Source organism: Ammospiza caudacuta, chromosome 8, assembly GCF_027887145.1.
Source record: "Ammospiza caudacuta isolate bAmmCau1 chromosome 8, bAmmCau1.pri, whole genome shotgun sequence".
Lineage (NCBI taxonomy): Eukaryota > Metazoa > Chordata > Aves > Passeriformes > Passerellidae > Ammospiza > Ammospiza caudacuta.
The window spans coordinates 13,222,675-13,242,532 of NC_080600.1; the positions used below are offsets into that span (position 1 = coordinate 13,222,675).

Here is a 19,858-nt window from a genome sequence, read left to right on the forward strand (position 1 = left end):
CTGTTCCATGCAGGGCCAGATGTTGGACTAAATGATCCCTGTAGGTCTCTTCCAACTCAGAAAAAATGTGAAGTAGTATGTTTTAATAAGCAATATTAATCATGTAAAACTAGTAAGTATGTACATTCAAAAGATATTTTTCCCTTAAAGCACTTCAAAAAATTGTGTAGAGAATGTGAATGGTGTTCTAAGTATAAGCAAGATATATGCAGATGGTGTTCAGGTAGGTGGGCAGAGTTATTTACACAGACTTGATTCAGAAAATCTTTCCTATAGATGTTTAAGCCTACAAAAAACAGTAGTGAAATCGAGTTTTAATTGCAAGGTGTTTGCATGACTGGATTTTGGTTTTCTGTTCTTGAGTGTGTTTGATTTTCTCAATTCAAAAATGGATTCTGCTTATAGGGGATAGGAGTTCCAGTGCACCCATGAAAACCTGTGTGCTCCATGCTGTTCCCCATGATGTGCTTGTGTAAAGCTCTGTGTCTCTGCTTTGCTGTGTGTGCTGAGCTGCCCCATCCCTGCTGTCTGTCTGCTGCTGCATCTCTGCCTCCCCAGCTGCCAGACTGGTTTTAGCTCTGCTTTGTCTTGGTTTCTCCTTGCCTCCTGGCAAGGAGCCAGGCAAGGCTGCAGCCAAATGATTCAGAATGTAAAATGCCTTCCAGGTCTGCTTCAGTGCTTTACCTTGAGATTCTTGCCGTTGCCTTTCCTACAGGCATCCTGCCATTTGGGGGTGTCACTCCTTCTCACAGGGCCATTAAACTTCTGAAAGTTTGCGGGGGGTGAAGATTCTGCCACATCTCTAATTAATTTCTTCTTTATAGGCAATTCTCTTTTTGTTTAAACCTGCATCTAGGCTGCATTATGCTTATTTTTTGTTCAGCATTAGGCTTTAGCATCTCTTGAAGTTGAGCAGTTATATAATTTTAAAACATTTTTGTCTCCAACATTTTGGTGTATTATTAAAACAAATGTGTGCATTGCAGTGCCTTTTGGCGTAATATGTAAGGTCAAAATGTAAGTATACCCTTTAGTTTAATGTATATTTGAGATGCAATTCTAGCTGCTTCATCCCTTTTAGCTTAAATAACCATAAGAGCAGTGTCCTCTGCTATGGAAAAAAGGGCTTCATCAATATCTAGATGTGCTCTGTCATTCAGGAGTGTCAGCAGCCAGGGAATCCCTGTGCTGCAGTTGATAAAGCTTTTGGATGCCCTGCCGCATCTTTGCAATTTGCTGTCATCAAGCAGAATAGCCCAGTTGATGTTTTGCAGGTCACAGGGAATGAAATGATGTCCCAGCCATGTCCATTTCCAGGTGGAGATAAATGTGTTTGAAGTGGTTGCCAAAAAAGGTTGTCAATAGTCTGAATACAGGTAATCAGTGACTAGAAAAGCAAACAAACAAAAATCTGGTGGATTTTGTTCCTGTGTTTTTCTTTCTTTCCAGTTGCCCTCCCCAAACCACACATGTTTTTGGCAGGGTGTTTGGAAGGAATCCCACCATGGGCCTTTTCAGTGCTTGCTTGGGTTAATTCCATCCTGCTGTTTGTGCTGCTCCTCAAAGCCACTTGTTTTATTCTTTGCTTATTAGAAATAGTGGCTTGCACTTTCTGCATTTATAGAGCTGCACTTTCTCCAGGAGTAAACAGATGAATCAAAGTGTCAGAGACCACCTCAAACAGGTTTGTGAGACAGCTCTGTAGTGCTTCGTAGTAGAGGTGTAGACAGAGGAGTTACACAGCTGCCCTCTACCCAACCCTCAGTCTGGTTCTTAACTGCAACTCTTCCATATTTCTGAGTCATGGCCAAAGCCAATCCACCTATGGTCAGCAGCTCAGTGGCTGTGCATTGCAGATATTTTTTTATAAGGTACTTTTTTTGTCTGATACTGGTTAAATGATACGTGAAATTGAGAAATTCATTCTCAACTTTCCAATGCAACCTCTTGCACTTGTTCTTTTCATTTACAGGGAAATGACAGGAGCATTAAAATTTTGGTCTGTTAGAAAAAACTCTAAATTAAAGGATATCAAACCTGAATACCCAAATAAGTCACATTTCAACAATGCAGAATAACAGAAAATACGGGCTTGCTGTGGTTTTTTTTACACTAGGACATTTTTTGGAAAAAACATTGAAGTGTCTTTCTGAAGTTTGTCACACCTACATAATAGCATTTTGAGAAAAAAAGATTAAAAAAGCAGGAACTTGAAGACTTAACAGTATTTAAAGTTAAATTTTTAGCTTCTGCTGTGAGGTTCATGGCTTTGTGGTGGCAAGTAGGGATACTGTCACAGGCTCTCTTCCTCATTCTGCCTGCATCCCTTGCATTTGGAGCTGGTTTTATTTTCTTGGGTGAATTTAATGCTTTTTGCAGACTTACTGCTCTGACAGTAACTCACTGGCATGTCCATTATCATGTGCTTGCTCTGCCATAGTGGACATTAATATGCAAGAGCCTTTAAAAAGCGTTTGTGGCAGAGTGCTCCTGCAGCTCTGGCAGCAGTGTCAGCAGCTCGGGTGAGGTGACAGCCCGAGGGGTGGCTGTTGTGTGACAGAGTTCTCTGCCACCTTTAAATAACTGCCATGGCTCGTTGCTTTTGCGGTTTTCCCTCACCAAGGCACTGTGTGTTTGCATTGCCAGTCACACAGTTCCAACAGATGCCTGAGCAAGTGTTCATCTGAAACTGCCAGTCTTAAAACTCCATTTATTCCTCCCTTCCTCTGAGGAGTTAAAAATTAAAACATGCTTCTGAATATTCTTCTGCACCTCTTGATTGTTCTGCTTTGTGGGTGTTCACTCAAAGCACAGAGTGTGTTTCCAGCTGTTGGCTTCCCAACACCTGATTCTGCATTTTTCTACATGCTGGTAAATCTGGTCTCTCCAGTGTTTTATCCTTGAGTGCTAAATGGTGGCAGCCATGTCTTCTCCTGAGCATCAGTCTGTGTCTCTGCTCTCCCATTTCTAAAATGAAAGTGAGCTATGAAGGTGGCAGGTCTTTATTATGTGATTAAAGAAGGTGTCAAATACTGTGATGATGGCAGCTCTGTGGATATTTAAGAACTGATAGCTAAGCCAGGTGATTTTCTAGTAAGTCAATTGCTGTTCACCCTACAGAAATGATTTAGTGTAGTTTAGAGAATTTCTGTTAATCAGATAAACCATCTTAATTGCAGTGATAATGGCTTACTGACAAGTACAAGATAAAACATGGGATTTTAACCTTGAGTCAAAGTGGCAATTAATTACATATTTAAAGGCAAGTCTATAGTTTTTATTTCTTTGCTTTGGAGAGTGGATCTCAGTGCTTGTAAAAATATCCCTGACTGATAACATGATAAGACTGACTTGTTATTTGCCAATAACGCCAGAGTGTTTTGTTATACACCTTGAAGTGCACTCACAGTCATCCTTTGTGCTCAAATTTAGATGCTGCTGGCTAAAGATCTTTTTACCAGCAGAAATGTAGCTTATTAACTCTTGCTGATGAAGATGCACAGATCTCTGGCTAGCAGTCTGTTGAATAAAGATAGTTCTCAAAATTAGCTTTTCTCGCAAGGAGAGGTAGCAGTGTCTGCCAGCAACTTTGCATTTATCGCCAAGGAAATTCTATAGGATTTGGTTACTGACTTTTTGAGCCTTGAAAATGTACCATTTTGAAAGTATCACAGTACAGAGAAGTAAAAACAAGTATCAAAGGGTGAGTCTTTGTATGAGTTGAAAAAGAAATCATTTTGACTTGGAGAAGAAAAGTGCAGATCTTCTAACGCAATGAAATATTAATTGATTGTTTTGATCAGCATATTGTAAGGAGTACTCACAAAACAGGCAGATCAATTGATGTAAATGTCACAAGTGAGTTGTTCATGACCCTGAGCAAAGCAAAGATTTGTTTTCATGTGAATGAATATTCAGTGCTGGAAACCTTGCACGTAGTGCTGGAATACAGCTGTGTACAAAAAAAGACCCCAAAACCCCCTATTCAATGTGAACTGTGAGAGCTGACGGTTTATGTGGATGGGAATTCAGGGCAGAACTGTGTGTCTCATAAAAAGTAACCTAAGAGAGGATACCCAGCTAACTTTTACTAGGTTTTCCATGTGTTTGCTCCCTTTTGCCTTAGCCAAAAAAGCAGAAAAGAAAACTTTCCAAGGCACCATCCTTGTGCCAGGAAGCTTTGTAGCAGGGTAAGCCTTTACTTGTATCACATATTCAGACCAGTCTGCAAGATCTTTATCTTGCTAATATTTTAAATAATTCAGTGCCTGGCAAGATAGCGACTTAATATCATAAAATAGAGATAAAACCACAATTAATCCAAAGTTGCACAACAGCCACAAATAGATGAAGAAAGCAGAATAGTGAATGTATGCTTGTTTCCTAAAACAGATAGTCGAGCAGATTTAAAGGTATGGTGGTGAATTGCTCCTCCTTTTATTTCGGGCATTTGGAGGAAAATCTCTTGGTTTTAAATTTCTTGGATGAAAAATAAGAGTATTATTTGTCCAGGACCTTGCATGAGTGAAATATCTCCTGTTCATAGAGCAACAGCAGGGAATATGAGCTGCCCTCAATATCAAACGGATTAATTTCAGTTTGGATGCTCAGCTAAGACCATTTGAAAGATGGAATACCTATTTCTGTCAAGGAAGGCATAGCATGTCACAGTTGTAAACATAGTGAAGTGAAAGGAGTTGAGGTTTGGCAGAGAGATGGGGATTTTCCATCCACAAATACCTTGTAGTACCTCCTGGCTCCAGAACTCCCAGCTTCCAACATTGCTCCCTCTTCAGATTTGTTTCAGTTTATCAAGGCAAGGATTTTCACATGTAATTTTCTCTAGCTTAAGTAAGGAAACTGATAGTTAGTCACTTTTATTTTATTCTCTTCCCTCCCCCCATAATTCTTCATGTTTTTTTCTTTATATGTAGAAATTTGTGTTGCAGTTTACATTAGTGTTTACACTGAGGTTTCCATCTTCAAGAAAGAAGGTTTTTCTCAGGTGATCTCGATGCTGCTGTTCTTTGGCTGTGTCCCTTTTCTTGTTCTAAAAGCAGAGTCCAAGATGTAGGAATTCAGTAGCAGTCCTTTTTGTCCACCTGCAGGAGACAGAGGAGAGTGCACATCTATGTATGTGCCTGTGTAGTAAAGCAATTTCCAAAGGAGGAGCTTTGCTTGAGTTTGCTTGCATACGTTTTCTATTAAAACAGAATGGGTTTTAGACAAGTGTGGGAAACTATCGCTAAAGATTTGATGCATTTGAGCAGGATGTTTATAACACTGGCCTGTAATGACTATTCCCTGTTTAAGAAATCCTCATATGTTTCTGCATTTCTCATTATTTTCTTTGTGTTCATTTTTTACAAAAAAATATAAATTGCAACTGCAGTAGAAGCAAGACTGTTTATGATGGTAATTTCACACAAGCTTAGTTTTTTTCAGTGCTCCTAGCTATTTCTTTTGAAATTAACTGTGAAATACATAAATACCAGTAGAAATGCACAGCTTGCTCTCTTGAATTGTCGTTGTTTGACTGTAAAACAACATTAGAGGCTTTTGGAAAATTAATATTGAGACAGTGTCTGTGAAGTTGTGTTTGTGTACAAATCCAAAACATCAAGTAATTGAATTTTCTTTGTTGACTACCAATAGTACTTGCATGTGATTGTCCTGGAAGTAGCTTAAGGAATCTGAACTGTTACTGTTGATTCATAAATTCAGCAATGCCAGTGTAGGTTGTTGGGGAAGGAGTAGAGGAGATGAGCCTGTGGTTTGGTGTGATTGTGGGATGCAGGCTGAAGTTTCACAATGATGCTTTTGTTTCATCAGCTGATTCCTAGGCTTGGCTTTTGAACAAAAGCATTTTCTCAAGTGCATGAGTGCACTCTGTGATCTGTGGTTTCCCCCTCAGAGAGTTGATAACTGTGGGAGAAGATTGTCTGGCTGTGTGTTACTGGGGTATAATGCAGGAGTCAGTGGAGCTGTGCTGTAAATGCAGGAGCACCGCTGTTAGCCCTGAGCTGTGCTTCCCAAGGACGTCAGGCAGCTCTGGGTGCTCAGGTGCCTTGTGCCAGCTGGTAGGGACAGATGTTAAAGATCTGTGAGCAGAGTTTAAGTTCAGTTAGCCTGCAGTCTTCACCTACACAAACAGATTTGAGAGTCTCACTCAAAAGGCATTGATACACTGAATTCATACAGTGAGTTCTTGAAGCCTTGGTAGTGAAGCTTTAGTTTATTAGAGGACTGAGCTGCTGCAAAACTATCATATTTTTGCTCCAGTGTTTGCAAATCTAGTCACTGTATCTAGAGCCATAGAACAGACTTGGTATCTCAGAGCTGCAAAAAAAAAAAAAAAAGGGAAATTAAATGCCTGGCACAGGCATTCAAGGTATTCAGTATGAAACTCTGGCAAGGATCCATTTCCATTTTTTAAAATATTGTGTTTTCAAGCTTTGAGGTTTGGTGTTTTCTGATTTTGTTTTGTGTAGTTTTGGGGTTTTTTTCCCCTTTTCTGCCTCTGCTCCCACTTCTCTCACGTTTCAAGAGGGTAACTTAAAAATTTCTTTCTTTGAAAACATAACAGGTGTTAGTACCTACTTTCCCCATCCCTCTTCTTTTACATCCAGTCATTAAAGTTGTGGACTCTGCCACAGAATATGTCAGCAGGTGCCTAAATTTCCTCCCAACATTAAGGAGGATGAATCTCTATTTCTTTCCTCTGGTTCTGGAGGTTCAGCCCAGACTGATCCCTGCCTGGGGACAGAGCTGCTGTGTGTCATGGATTAATATGCTTGTGAAGGGTGGGACAAGGCAGTCTTTCATTACCAAATTTTGAAGTTGCCTCACTGAGGGTTTTAAAGCTGAACAAACTGTGAACATGACTTGCAGCACGTTCCAACAACATGGAGGTTAATTGGAGCAGGGACTGGAGCTGTCCCAGTCCCCAGCAGCCAGTACCATTGTGTGTGTGATGTGATCAGTCTTTCAGTCTAAACCTTGTGGTCTCTCATGTTTTAAGAACTTACGTCTTCTCCTTAGTCCCAACTGTAATAGGAGATACAGCTGGCACTTGCTAGCTTAGAAATTCTCTTATGTAATAGTCTGGATTTCAGTGTTTTCCACCAAATTACTCTGGGATGGATCACTTGCCAAAATCTTGAAATAAGATTAGTAATGACTGTAATAGTGTGCAAAACCTGAATGTTTCTCCTCAATAGACATGGTAATTAATTTAATTTGTCATAAATATGATTTTGGTTCCCATGCTCTTGTGTCTCTTCCATGTCTGTGGATTTAACTTCATACCACCACCTTACCAAAATGGTTGGATTCTTCAGACTATATTCAGATAACCTAAAGCAATGTCATGTGATAAATCCTAAAATCCAATATAATAATCTTATTTTTCAAGATACTCCCTCTGAGGTTCATTTAGCACAAGTGAGAAAGTGCGTATTGCCAACTTTTCTCAATTTTGAAAAATGTTGAAATTACTTAATACAGTCCATCTGATCTGTATAAATCAAACTTAATACTGTCCTTCAGGCTAGCCAGTTCAAGCCAGGAATCTGAATGCGTTAATATTAATGAGAAATCTATTGATTTTAATAGTAAGGGATTGTGTTCAGTATCACAGATTTTAAGTCTTTGTGTAGTGAATGGCACTTATTAAACTCTTAAGTGAATGCCGTTCTTTCAGAAGTATGTAATATGTTCATAAATTGATTATGAGAAACTAAGTTATGAGAAATTTTTATGATAGTGATATTTTTTATCATGTAACCTTTAGCACTGGAGCTGAATGCTGGTAGGAATTGGGCTGTAAGGGACAAGAAAGCCAGCATTTATAGCCTGCATCAAAGTCTGTAGGCATAGAGTTTGTACAGGGTTCTGGCTCTCCTTTGAGGGACAGCTGTGGGACCAGGGACCCCAAATAAAATTACAAAAGTATGGATTTTAAGTCCTGCAGATAAATTAGATTTAAATAATGATTACAATATTGTATTCCTCATTCCCATAAGAGGATGATCCCTGCTAATTTTGTATCAATCTTTTACTTGAAAAAACATACCCCAATATAAACAAAAGCCCAAAAGCTTTTACAATTACAAGAAAACACCCAAACTGATTTCAGAGACTTAGGAAACCATTTGGGATGTCATAGTTCAGATCCCTTGAGGAAAAGGTGATTACATTTTTCATTTTGTATTTATAAATAGGAATGAGCCTGTTGAGAGGACTGTAGCAAAGAAAATATCTAGAGTGTGCTGTACAGGAGTAACAAAATTACAGGAGCATGTGTGGAGAGATGAAGGCACATCTCATTCTTCTCGTGCAGGTTGTTCTCGGTACCTACCCAGAAGTTTCTTGGTTGCTTTTGTCTAAACAGACATCTGGGGCTTTCTCTTCATCTTATTCATCTTTGGAACATCAGTAATCAGCTTTTGAACTTCAATTAAGGTTAATGCACATTGAGGGAAGCACGTGAAGTGGTCTTCTGGGACCTGTTGAGCATATGTGCACATTGGAATGTCTGATGCACTTTTCAGGGTTGGCCAAGTGTACTTTGGTAGAGGAGAAAAATTATGTCTTTTGTTAAAATCTTGTGCCTCCATAACAGATCTGCTAAATAGGATGAGTTTTTACTCTAAGTGGATCTAAACCTATTTCTGAAATTGGTTTGGAGATTTACTTTCAGAATACCTAATGAGTCTTTTGGTCTCTGCCTTTTCTGTCAGCACCACTTTTTACAATGTGATTACAAAAATGCAATGAATGCAGTAAATGTAGCTGGAAAAAATACAGAAGGTTAACAGAAATTTGCTGCTGTTTTGAGACCTGAAAGTTTCAAATACATTCCCTTCCCCTTAAAGAAAGTATGGGGGTGGGGGGGGTGTGAAAATCAATTGCCAGTAATTAAGTAAATAGGTTATCCAGATTGCTGTAGAGCAATAAACTCTTCCAGAGGAGAAAAAATAGTGATGCCAGCATGGAAGTAACCATACTCTGTGTCAGGGAACACCTTTATTTGACTGTATGTATCTATTTAATCAAGGAGTGTGTGTGAAATTCTGGAAAAATACTTCTCCCGTGAGTCAAAATCTCAGGTGCCCAGTAATCCCTTCCACCAGAGCTGGGTTATTTTTAAGAGCTGTTCTGTGTTTACCTGTCTGTGGTAGACCCCAGTGATGAACTCTGTTGCTGTGAAAAACAGAGCACTCACGAAGCTCCCCAGGTGCTCAATCATCCACCTGAAAGTAGTGGGACAGGCAGAAATCTTGTTCTGATTCCATCTAGCTGATCAAATGGCTAATGGGATGTGAAATACAGAATACTCTTTTCTGCAAGATGTTTGCCATCTGTCTGTCCTTTGGGAGCAGATGAAGGTGTCTGAGCTCTTTGGGAGAGAAAAAAAACACATAAAGCCCTTCTGCTGGCTCTGAGCATCTGACATTTTTAAGTTCTTCTACACTGGAGTAAGAATGTGAAATCCTTCACATTTGACTCACTGGTGCTTGTGGAATGCAGGAAAGAGAAAACTCCTCTCTTACATCTTGTTATGGTTATTTAGGCATAATGAACCTTATAATAGAAAATAGAAATAATAGAACTGGTTTCTGCAGAAGAGGATGTTCTTGTGTTTGCAGTGACTCTTTTTGCTTGGACAGTATATGTTTCAGTTTGTTCAATGAGTCATGTAATGCACTAATATGTATCAGCATAATTAAGCATAATAAAAAATTATTGTTTACCAGTAAATATGCTGAGAAGTGCAATATTTTTTAAAATTACATTGTTCCTAATGCTTTAAAAGACATCTAGAGAGCTATTTGTGTGGAACAAGTACATTTTCTATTTGTCTGGTGTTTTTAAAGGTCATTCCATTATCAGCTTGTCTGAGGATTTATTGGTGCTCGCAACAATTATAAACACATTTTCTTCCTGGTTGTATTTCAATACTGAAGTTTATTCTTGTTATACTTATTGATGTTGATATTTCTTCTTGCTGTAAAACAAAAGTTAGTGATCACCTTGCCTAAGGAATTGTTTTTGCTGTCAGCTGAGTGATTTCCCCTTGTCACCGGTTTACTCATCTTTATTTTCATTTTTTCCCACTGAAAGGAACAGATTATTTCAGGAAATGGAAGAGTAAAAAATCACCTAGAAGAGTTTTGTGAAAACTGCTATGAAATGCATGAGTTTCATATATATTTTCTGCTTCCTGGCCTCTCTTTGATATTGATATTTATAGCAAAACACTGCTGTCTCCTTGTCCTTGGTTTCTGCAAATACTTTTTGGCAGATCTACTGTATGAGAAATGCTTTACCTGTAGTCTGAAAGACTCCTTGCTGTGGGCTGGAAAACACTTGCCACAACAGTACTAGGCTTGTACTGCTTGAGAGAGGGGAAGAAAAAGATAGGGACTATGTGTGACTCCTGTACCTTCCTGGTGGTTTCAGGAGCGTGGGGAGAGCAGGCTGATCTCAGTCAGACCACAGGAAGCTCTTCAGCTTTCAGACTGGGGTGTTCCTGCCCATTCCACTCACTGAAGGACAATCGGTGTGTTGGAAGGTGAGCTCTTTTCTCGGGCTGTGGCTTCCAGCTGTTTTGGTGTTTGCCCAGTTCATTTCTGTCTGCTCTTCCTTCACACCCAGTGCGGCCCAGTGACACCTCTGGGCACTTCACTCACACCCTGCAGGCTCGGGGGCCCGCAGAGCTGTTTGGGCTCTGCCCCCTTGGGAATTCTGTCATCTCTACAGCAGTGCCTGCTTTGGTGATGGGAAGATGGGAATTTTAGATAGGGGACCAGCTTTTTCCAGTCTGCCTTGCTCCATCCTCTGCAAAGCTGAAAAACTGCAAGAAGTAGTTCTGTATTTCTGCAGATTCACCTTCAGGAGGAATGTATGGCTGCCACTTGGCTCTGGCTAATGAATGTCTTTGAAAATGAGTAAAACTTTACTTTCAAAGTTTTCTGGTGACTGACTATTCTCCTTTATACTCCATTTATGCTTCTGTGAATTGTAAAGCACAAGTGTAGCCTAAGAACTTCAGTTGATGGAAGGGTTTTCAGTTTTGGTGAAACCCATAGAGCTGTGTCATTTTAAAGTTATTTTTCCTGCTAGTTTTTGTAGTTCTAAATTCTGTTTAAATGCTGTTGTAGTTTACAGCCCTGCAGACTGTTCTGTTCTTGTTTATAAACATAAAGGGTGTATGTGTTTTCATAACCATGATTGAAAGTGCTTGCTGCTCTCCTAGCATGACAGTGCAAGTTTGGGTCTGCATCAAAATATGTTCATTGATGTGCCATTTCTTAATGATTTTACTGTTTCAGAGGAAAAAGGGTTGTGGCAAGTTGATGTCTTAGTTACCTTCATACAAAAAGAAGGGGAAGTGCTTCCTGATATTAAGATGTTTCCTTTGGTTTGTGTATTACTCAATGCAGTCTTGTATTATGGCAATTTTTTTCTCTGTTATGCCCCATGTTATATTAGAGCAATATTTTCATGGAGTTTTGGTCTAAATCAGAAGAATACTTAAAAAGCTGTTATTCTATTCCAGTTTCTCATCTTTCCTTCAGAAATAACTTTATAAGCCTAAGTTTCATTTCAAGTCAATGAATCACACATCCTGTGTGCTGCAGCCCTTTCAAAACAGGCTTTAAGACATTTTGTGCTTCATTCTTTAAGGAATGTTACCCAGTGTGCTTTAAAAGCTGGGATCTGAGAGGGGGAAGAGTCTGGATCTTCATGTCCTCTGAAGCTAAATTAGTCTCTGTAGGGAAACTCTGTGTGTGTGCAAGGGAAGGGACAGATTGGATTCTATTTTTTATTACAGGGAGTGGATGGGTACAAGTTGGACTTTTTAGGGAGGTTTTGTTGTCATTATTTGTGGAATGAAAAAGAGGCATAAAATCAAAGACTAAGACCAGGTAATTGTTACAGCCCATGCCATTCGAAGCGACTGACTGGGGAGGAAACCCCAAAGAAATCCTCAGGAATATTTCTAAGACGAAATAAGAGACAAAGAGGATGAATTACAGTCACAGCTTGTTTTTTCCCTTCTTAAGTGTGTTCTCGTGGCTTGTCTGAGACAGCTCTAAATTTAGAAAGGACATCAAACCCCGGCCCTCTGAAGGAGCCCGCAGGCGTGTGGAGGCACCGGTGTGGAAGTTGTTGAGTTGTTTCAGCAGGCAGGGAGGGCTGCAGCCCTGTGCTGGCAGCTGGAAGGCTGCCACTCCACCTCATTGTTCACTGCCTTTGCTGCATTAGGCAGAGGAGACAGCCACCAACGTGACTGCCAGTGTTAAAAAGTAATTACTCACTAATCTCCGCTTCAGATCTTGCCACCCTTGCACTCCCCGCCCCGGTCCAAATACTTGCCAACACCGAGGCCACTTGTTTCCCCTTGCCATTCTGCACTTTCCTCCTTGCTGTGACAAGACCCCCCTTGGTGAAAACCAAGGGGTTAATGACAGTGAAGAAAAAAGGAGATGGTTGTTTTCTTGCTCTGTGACTGCTTAAAATTGGATATGACAGCTTAAACACCCACCTGCCCAGGACATATGCCCAGGTGGGTGTTCAGACCATGGGTGTCATGTCTTCTGCTCAGGTTTTTTATCTGTCATTGAAATATTTTACTGCACTAAAATTATTTACTAAGTCTTTTCTCTCTTTTATTCTTTTTGTTTCTTTTATCTCTGATATTAGCCAGATTTTCCCAAGTTTGTACCTGTCAGAAGTCTTCACAATTTTTCAGTTAACAGCTTTGTGGAATCCCGTGTAGGTTTTCTGTTTCCCATGAGGGTTTGGTTTCTGGACAAAGCTGAAGCAAACTCTTTGGAGTAAGGTGGGGAAACATTCTTTACCTAGGTGTGTCCTCCTTAGTGATGAGTAATGGAATGGCTTGGTCCACATTCCTATTCCCTAATGCACCTTATTGTTACAACTGCTTTACCCTTGCAAGTCAAGTGATTTATAGGCAGGACTCTCCCCTTGTCTATAGGGTTCCCTGCACCAGAATGGGATTCTTAGACTTGCCCTCCTTTTGGCTCCTTACAGGCTTTTAACAGACTGGTCTGTTTCAGTGGTTTGGTGTGCTGAGATTTGTCAGAAACTCAATTGTTTTCTGCCAGAAAATTTATCTTCCATTACCAGAGAACAGCTTGCTTGCTCCTAAGAGTTTTATTCTTTATCATTGGAATATCATGGACAAAGATATTGCAGAATAAGTCTAAACTTAGCTTTGCTTTTCTGACTGAAAACTTCCCAGTGCTGTGTATGACAATCTGATAACCACCCTTGTGCCCAAAGCCCCACTGAGGAGATTGAAATGAACCTGGTGGTGTTTGGCTTGGTCTTTTGTTAATAGCAAAATTTTATTAAGCATTTAATCATTTGATTTTACAGCAACTGAGAGGTTGATGATGATGTTCATATCAGAGTTTGAGGGAATTGTAAAAGCAGTTACATGTAGCTAGTTCTGTTTCCGTATTCAATAACTTTTTTCGTATGAAGTGGAAGTACACTGATTAAGTGTTTTGATATTGTTTGTTGCCTAAACCACATCTGTGTTTTGTTCTACTGATGTTTTGTTGGAATTGAAATGATGAACATAGTTTTGGCAATATTGGCCATGTTTAGCTAAATGTCAATGAATTTTGGCTTTTATTAGCATAGGTCACTTTGTTATATATCCATGCTCATGAGGAAGAATCATTCACTTAGTTACACTGTGTTTTAAACAAAATACTTGAATGGTGAGCTCTAGAAATGTGGCCAGCCAGCTTCCCTATGATGTGCCTGCAGTTTCTAATTAGAAGATGCTCTATGCAGTAACCATCTCAAATATGTTCCTTAGCAGTCTCTTGGATGAGACAGGAATACACAAAAAAAGACATTCCAAAAAAGGGCATGTTATGATCCCAGCATGGAGGAGAACTCAAGTGTTTGGTCTAGTGCTGTGCATTCCTTATGACTTGATGTCAACTGAGTTAATTGTCCCCACTTACACTGGTGAAGGCCCCACACTGCCTGCCCTGCCAGGAGAGCTACTCATGCACTCTCAGCTTTTGGGGTATTGGAATTGGTGTGTTGGAATTCCCCCATTAATGCCATTGCCCTTTCCAGGGATGCTGCTACAACCATTCCTAGGACACCCTCATGGTGTTTTTGGTTTCACTGCCCCCTGTGTACCCCAGCTGTTGTGTGGTGCTGATGACAGTGAGGGCAGGGGGTGGCTGTGGGGAGGGTGAGGCTTCTCCAGCCCTGCTGTTTGAGCTGCTCGGCACCAAATGCACTGTCTGGGCTTTGCATCAAAATCTTGGCATGGGAACCACATGGGTAACTGCTGCCTGTGCTATTTGTTATGCCCTCCCTCCTCAAATGCTCAGTAAATCTCCCAAAACAGAGGTCTGATACCTGTGCTTTAAGGAAAAAATAGTTGGTTTCATGTCCAGGGTGCTATGTGAATTTAATTCAAGAGGAATTGCTCCTTCATTCTCACAGGACTGTGTGGAGAAGTCCTGCTGCATCAGTGATTAGTGGAAAATAAAATTGAGGTTTTGATGTTTTGGTTTGTTGGTTTTTGTTTGGTTTTTTTTTCCTAGCTGTAGTCTTTCATATGTTCCAATCTGAAAAGTATCAAATATTTACATGGAAATTTGTTTATAGTTGTTTTAATTGGTATTGAACTTACTTGAAGAAGAGGGGTAAGCACCACAAGAAATATTAATGACCTGCACAACCTATCTTAAATGTATTTGTCATCTTAATGCTGACATTTGAAATACTGGCCTAAGTTTTGTTTTTGTTCAAAGCAAAAGTACTGTTCTAGTTGATTTTAAGAAATCATCTGATAGCCAGGTGTTATTTTCTTTTTTTACTATCCCTTTTTTGGTTCTTTGACTGGATGACTTGGAGAGCAGAGAAAGAGCAATGTTTTGTGATAAAAAGTGAACTGGTGAAACTTCTGCTTGGAAGGTCTGAACAGAATGAAAAGTAGTAATGGGAATATCTTTACATGTGTTAGTAAAAGTAAAAGCTCTGTCATGCAGAATGGGGTGGTGTTGAATAGCTTTGCATGTAGTGGATTTTATTGGGTTTTTTGTGTTGGTAAATAACAAAATTCAAAAATAGTATCATGAATCAAAAATTAAATAATAATTTAAGAATGGATCTGTGTTTTTAAGAGAAGAAAATACAGATAATACTGTACAGTTTGAGGAAAAGGGGGCAAGGATGTAGTAGCACTGATAGAATGCAGTTTTATCAGTATTGAGTCCCTGAGTGAAGAAGAGTCTATATATTGTGGTTTTTTTATTTTTTTTCCCTAGTGTCAAGCCCATGTGAAGAAGAAAGCCTAGCTTGAAATAATCTGACAGCCTAAATGACTCAAAACAGGGCAGTGCAAATGTGAACTGAGTGTTTTTATGGAGCCAGCTTTCATTTGAAAGCTTTCTTTCCAACCTATTTGTGAGTGGTATTTGTCTTCATGTACGTGTATAATGCCACCTGCTCTGTGCCTCTGACATCTTTGGGAGAACAGCTTAAAGGAACCTTAAAATGTCTGTCTGTATGAAGCACCTCCGGGTGTTGTGAATGTAGATCTTCTCAATGTTGAAATTTCTTCCACAGCAAAGCACATCCCCACTTTCTCAGCATTATTTCTGAGTTCTTAAGGTCATTTGCAGCATCTTTATATGAAGATAAATAGAGCTTCAACTATAATAATGGGATTTTCTGTTTTCTTATGTGTGTTTTTCTGCAGGTTAAAGAGGGGAGGAAAAAACCAAACCCAGAAGCATCATTGACTGGGTAGATTTTCAACATGAATCGTGCTTTTAGCAGGAAGAAAGGTAGGTAATTTAGCTTATATTTCGTGGAGACATAAATGCCCTGTAAAACTTCTTTGGAATATTAAGAATTATACAAAGAAAAACTTAATCATTGCCCTGAATTATCTAGATAAGAATGAGCAGCCCTTCTAGAAGATGTATGGAGCAAAGCACTGTGGATTGGTACTTACAGAGCTTTCTGCATTCCAAGGCTGAAGTTGAATTTCACGTATTTTTTATTGCAGGATGTGTTTACACACACACATATGAATACATAAACATAAAATACACATTGTTTTCTTTTTTTTGCCTGCACACACCAAAGGAGGTGCTGGAGGGTTTTAGAACTTCTAAGAATCAGTGACATTTCTTTATATATATATATTCATTGGATTCTTGTTCTTGGATGAGTTTTTTTTTTTCAAACTGTGTTTAATACACTTGGAATATATCGTGCAGCAGGATATTTTTAGCTGTAAGAAGTTATTCTGGATTTGCAGCGATCTGAAATGGCATGCTTTCCAAAAGGATATCAAAGCACTAAATATTCAGTGTTATATATGTTGCTCCTCTGGCTTGCTTAGTCTCTTTCATGAACTGCTTATGATTAAACATGAGTCTTTAGAAGGAGCATTAGTGGTGAAGCTTTTTTTACTGACAACTTTGTTGATATTTACCCCATTTGTTTGTAAGGTAGAAAATACTCAGTAGATCTCATTTCTTTATTTTCCATGTTTTCTTCTAAAGGTCCTTTTCCATGTTTTCTTCTAAAGGTCCTTAAGTGTGGCACACACTGAGATGAAGCCCTTGCATGAATAAGTAGGTGTAACCTCAGTTGGACTGAATGTGAATATTTTGTTTGTAGATCAAGAGTTTCTGCTTTGGTGTCAGTATCAAAGTTGGAAATAAAAGGAGTCTTTGTACTTAGGCCAACATGGAATGCCAGCATCACTGCATCCTTGTATGCCCAGTGCACTTGTTTGTTAAAGCCAGGTGAATCAAGGTGAGAGAAGCAGTCCAGAATATCAGCACATGACTACAAAAGGAAGAGACACTTACAAAGGCTGCAAAATAGGATAAAAGATCTTTTAATACCCTGACAGCAGGAGGGAATAAGCTTAAACCCATAGCCGGTGCTCTCCTTAAGCACTGATGTGTTTTCTTTTGTAGGTAATTTTGACATTGCTATCAACAGATAGCACCTTTCAGGTGCTTGATAGTGTTGCCAAGCTTCTTCCATATAATTTCAGAAACCATTTGATTATTCTTTAATTGTGGATTGATTTATCACAACTGAGAAAGAAACTTGGGGATTGTAGATTGTTTTGTCTAGGAGACCATGTAATTATTCTTTTTTTTTTCTTAATGACTTCTGATAACTTTTGAAGGTCAGCCTGTGATGTTTCAGAAACAGACCAGTTGTGTTTTACTGGATATTTTCTCAGAGTTTGGACTTGAGCCCAGAATGCTAAAATGCTCTGTCACTATTTCGTATTGCCTTTGGCAGTTTCTACATCTTGCCTTTACAATCAGGTGTGAAGTTGTATCCCCAGTTTCCTGGGATCATTTGAGGGGACTCAATTAACTCCTCTCTGTTTTCATTTCTTCATAGGAAAATCCTTATAAATTTCTCATTAAGTCCTTACCTATATTTTTGGAATTTCATTGTTTTCAAAGACATTTGCTTTGTTGTTTAGTTGATTTCTTGTGTTTTCTTAGCCCAACAAGAAAAAAGTATCATATAAAAGCTGTCATGCACAATGAAATGCAATTAGTGTGGATTCCTAATAATGATTCAGAAGATAAGGAGACAGGAATTCAATGCTGTCATCCATATATTTTACTCATAGTAACACTCATGACATTTCCATTCTCATACCCTAGGAAAAAAAAAAAACAAGTTTCAGTTAAATAATTGTCAAGAGTAAGTGAAAATTACTTATTTCAAATTACGTCTTTTTAATGCAAATTGAAGTTCAGAAGAACTCGGCTCAATCAGTGTTCATGCATAATAACTGCATTTAGAAACAGTTTCAATTGCTGAACTTCCTAGATAGTATTTGACTTTTTCCCCCCAGATCTCATAGATACAGTTTTTTCCATTTCTTGATGGGTTATTTGTGGGTTTCTTCTGTCCACAAGTGTGTGGATGGTTCGAGGCATTAAGAGTGTGACTGCTGTGGCTTCCCAAGCAGCTTTTACTAAACCCAAACCAGTTTCCAGCTGGCTGTGCTGGCAGGATTTCTGTGAGTTCCAAGTTTGCAGTGCTCTGTTACCTTGAAGCTACAAAAACAATAGCCTTAAATCCATAGGATTGTGAGGGGAATTTAAACAGGTGGAGGTGATTCTTGGATAATGGCCAGAGACTGTATCTGAATTGGGCAGATGCACAGAATAAACGTTCCCCAATGTTCTTTGTGATGATGACACATAGGGAAGGTAGCTGCTCATGCCATAGCTCCCATCTTTTTGAACTGGGTGCCAGAATGGCTAGGACTGTGCTGTTCTTGCTGATGAGCTCTGTTCTCATGCCATCACCTGATCCCAACAACACGATTTTTTTCTTCTAAATGTTCAGGAAATTATTTAATTTGCAGACTTTGCTAGACAAGGCAAGAAAATAAGCACTAAAAGCAAGCTTTCTTTAATTTTTTTCCCCTTTTTCTTCCATTGGAGGCTGGATAGCAGCCTGTGCTTTCACAAAAGAATTGCCATGAAATGTGAGTTGCTAAGACAGAACGTGATCTCTTTTTAAAATTAATTCTGATCCTTTACAGGCAAAAGTTTCCTACAGATAAGATGTGTGGCATGAGTGTTTATGGAGAGAATCTGTTATGGGAACAGCAAATTTTCATAAATCAGAGCAGTGCTCTTGAGAGCACATGTCTCCACTTTCAGCATTACCAGTATTTCATTTTCAGGCACAATTTTTTGCTACAGGTATTGTATCTGCAGCCAGTACCAGTGTAAGATGATTTTTGAGGGGCATGGTTTGGACATGAAATAGCCACTTCAGCTGACATGGTGTGCTGATGCTCTGGCCTTAAAAAAGTGGTGCAGCCATTGCCTGACTCCCCAAGATTTAGTATAAACCAGAACTGGTGAGCTTGCTTGTTTTTCAGCTGAAATTATTTTTACTTGTCTCATAGTCATTTGGGTTGAAGGCTTAATTGATGTGCTTAAATCTCAAATTGAAAAAAAGCAAGCTATTAATCTTTCATCTTAGTAGTGGCAATGAAAAATATAAGAACATGTGAAGTTTAAGCAAATTCAGCTTGCTCCAGCAAGTACTTACACAGGTAATGATAAAAAAATGAAATATTTCAGCAGTCCAGGTTGTGATATCTGGTCTCTTATGTTAGCCATGGGCTTGTGTAACAGCAAAAAAAATTGTAGGCACTAATATGGAAAAAAAGGTTAATTTCAGGTTTAAAGCTGATACCAGCAGTTGCTGGTTTAAGTTGCATATTTAAATATGGATTTAAAAAAAAACATTCAGAGTAACTGAGGCTCTCTCTTAGCTTGAGTTGAGTTTGGTTGGATTAAGAAATAGGTGTGTTATGCACAAAATTTTCAGTTGCAGAAATACTCGATGACTCTACAAACTGTACAAAAGCGAGCATTCTGTTTTCCACTCATTGATTAATGAATTCAATAAATTACAGTGAAATTACAATTATCTTCTCTTGGAGAATTTCTTTCCTTCTCCTATAAAAAACTGATGAACAATATGTGTGTCCTTGTTTCCTTGTTATGACCAAGCTTGTGAAAATGTTTGTGTATCTATCACAATTTGGAAGCTTGCTTTTCTATGTGATCCAGTTTTGGGGAAGGGGTTTTGAGGAGTCCATTTTACTTTCCATTTTCAGTTTTCCATTTAAAATCACATGTGGTATCATTCTCACTTTGAAATGCTGTGGTGCAAAAAGTCTGTAGTACAGATGGAAGTCTGTTCAATTTGAAATATGTTTGCATTTTTCTAAATTCAATCACTCTTTTAAGTAGCTTAGGGATATTAATGT

At 39.0% G+C, this 19,858-nt stretch overlaps 1 protein-coding gene across 3 annotated transcripts in view; it reads left to right on the forward strand.

Moving 5' to 3' along the window:
* GULP1 (GULP PTB domain containing engulfment adaptor 1) overlaps positions 1-19,858 on the forward strand; it is a 165,067-nt gene that overhangs the window by 73,090 nt on the left and 72,119 nt on the right. For all 3 annotated transcript variants that reach the window (XM_058809193.1, XM_058809192.1, XM_058809194.1), the window contains one exon: positions 15,770-15,857. In XM_058809193.1, coding sequence (XP_058665176.1) covers positions 15,830-15,857 — 28 coding nt within the window. In that variant the 5' untranslated portion in view covers positions 15,770-15,829. The remainder of the gene's footprint in view (positions 1-15,769; positions 15,858-19,858) is intronic.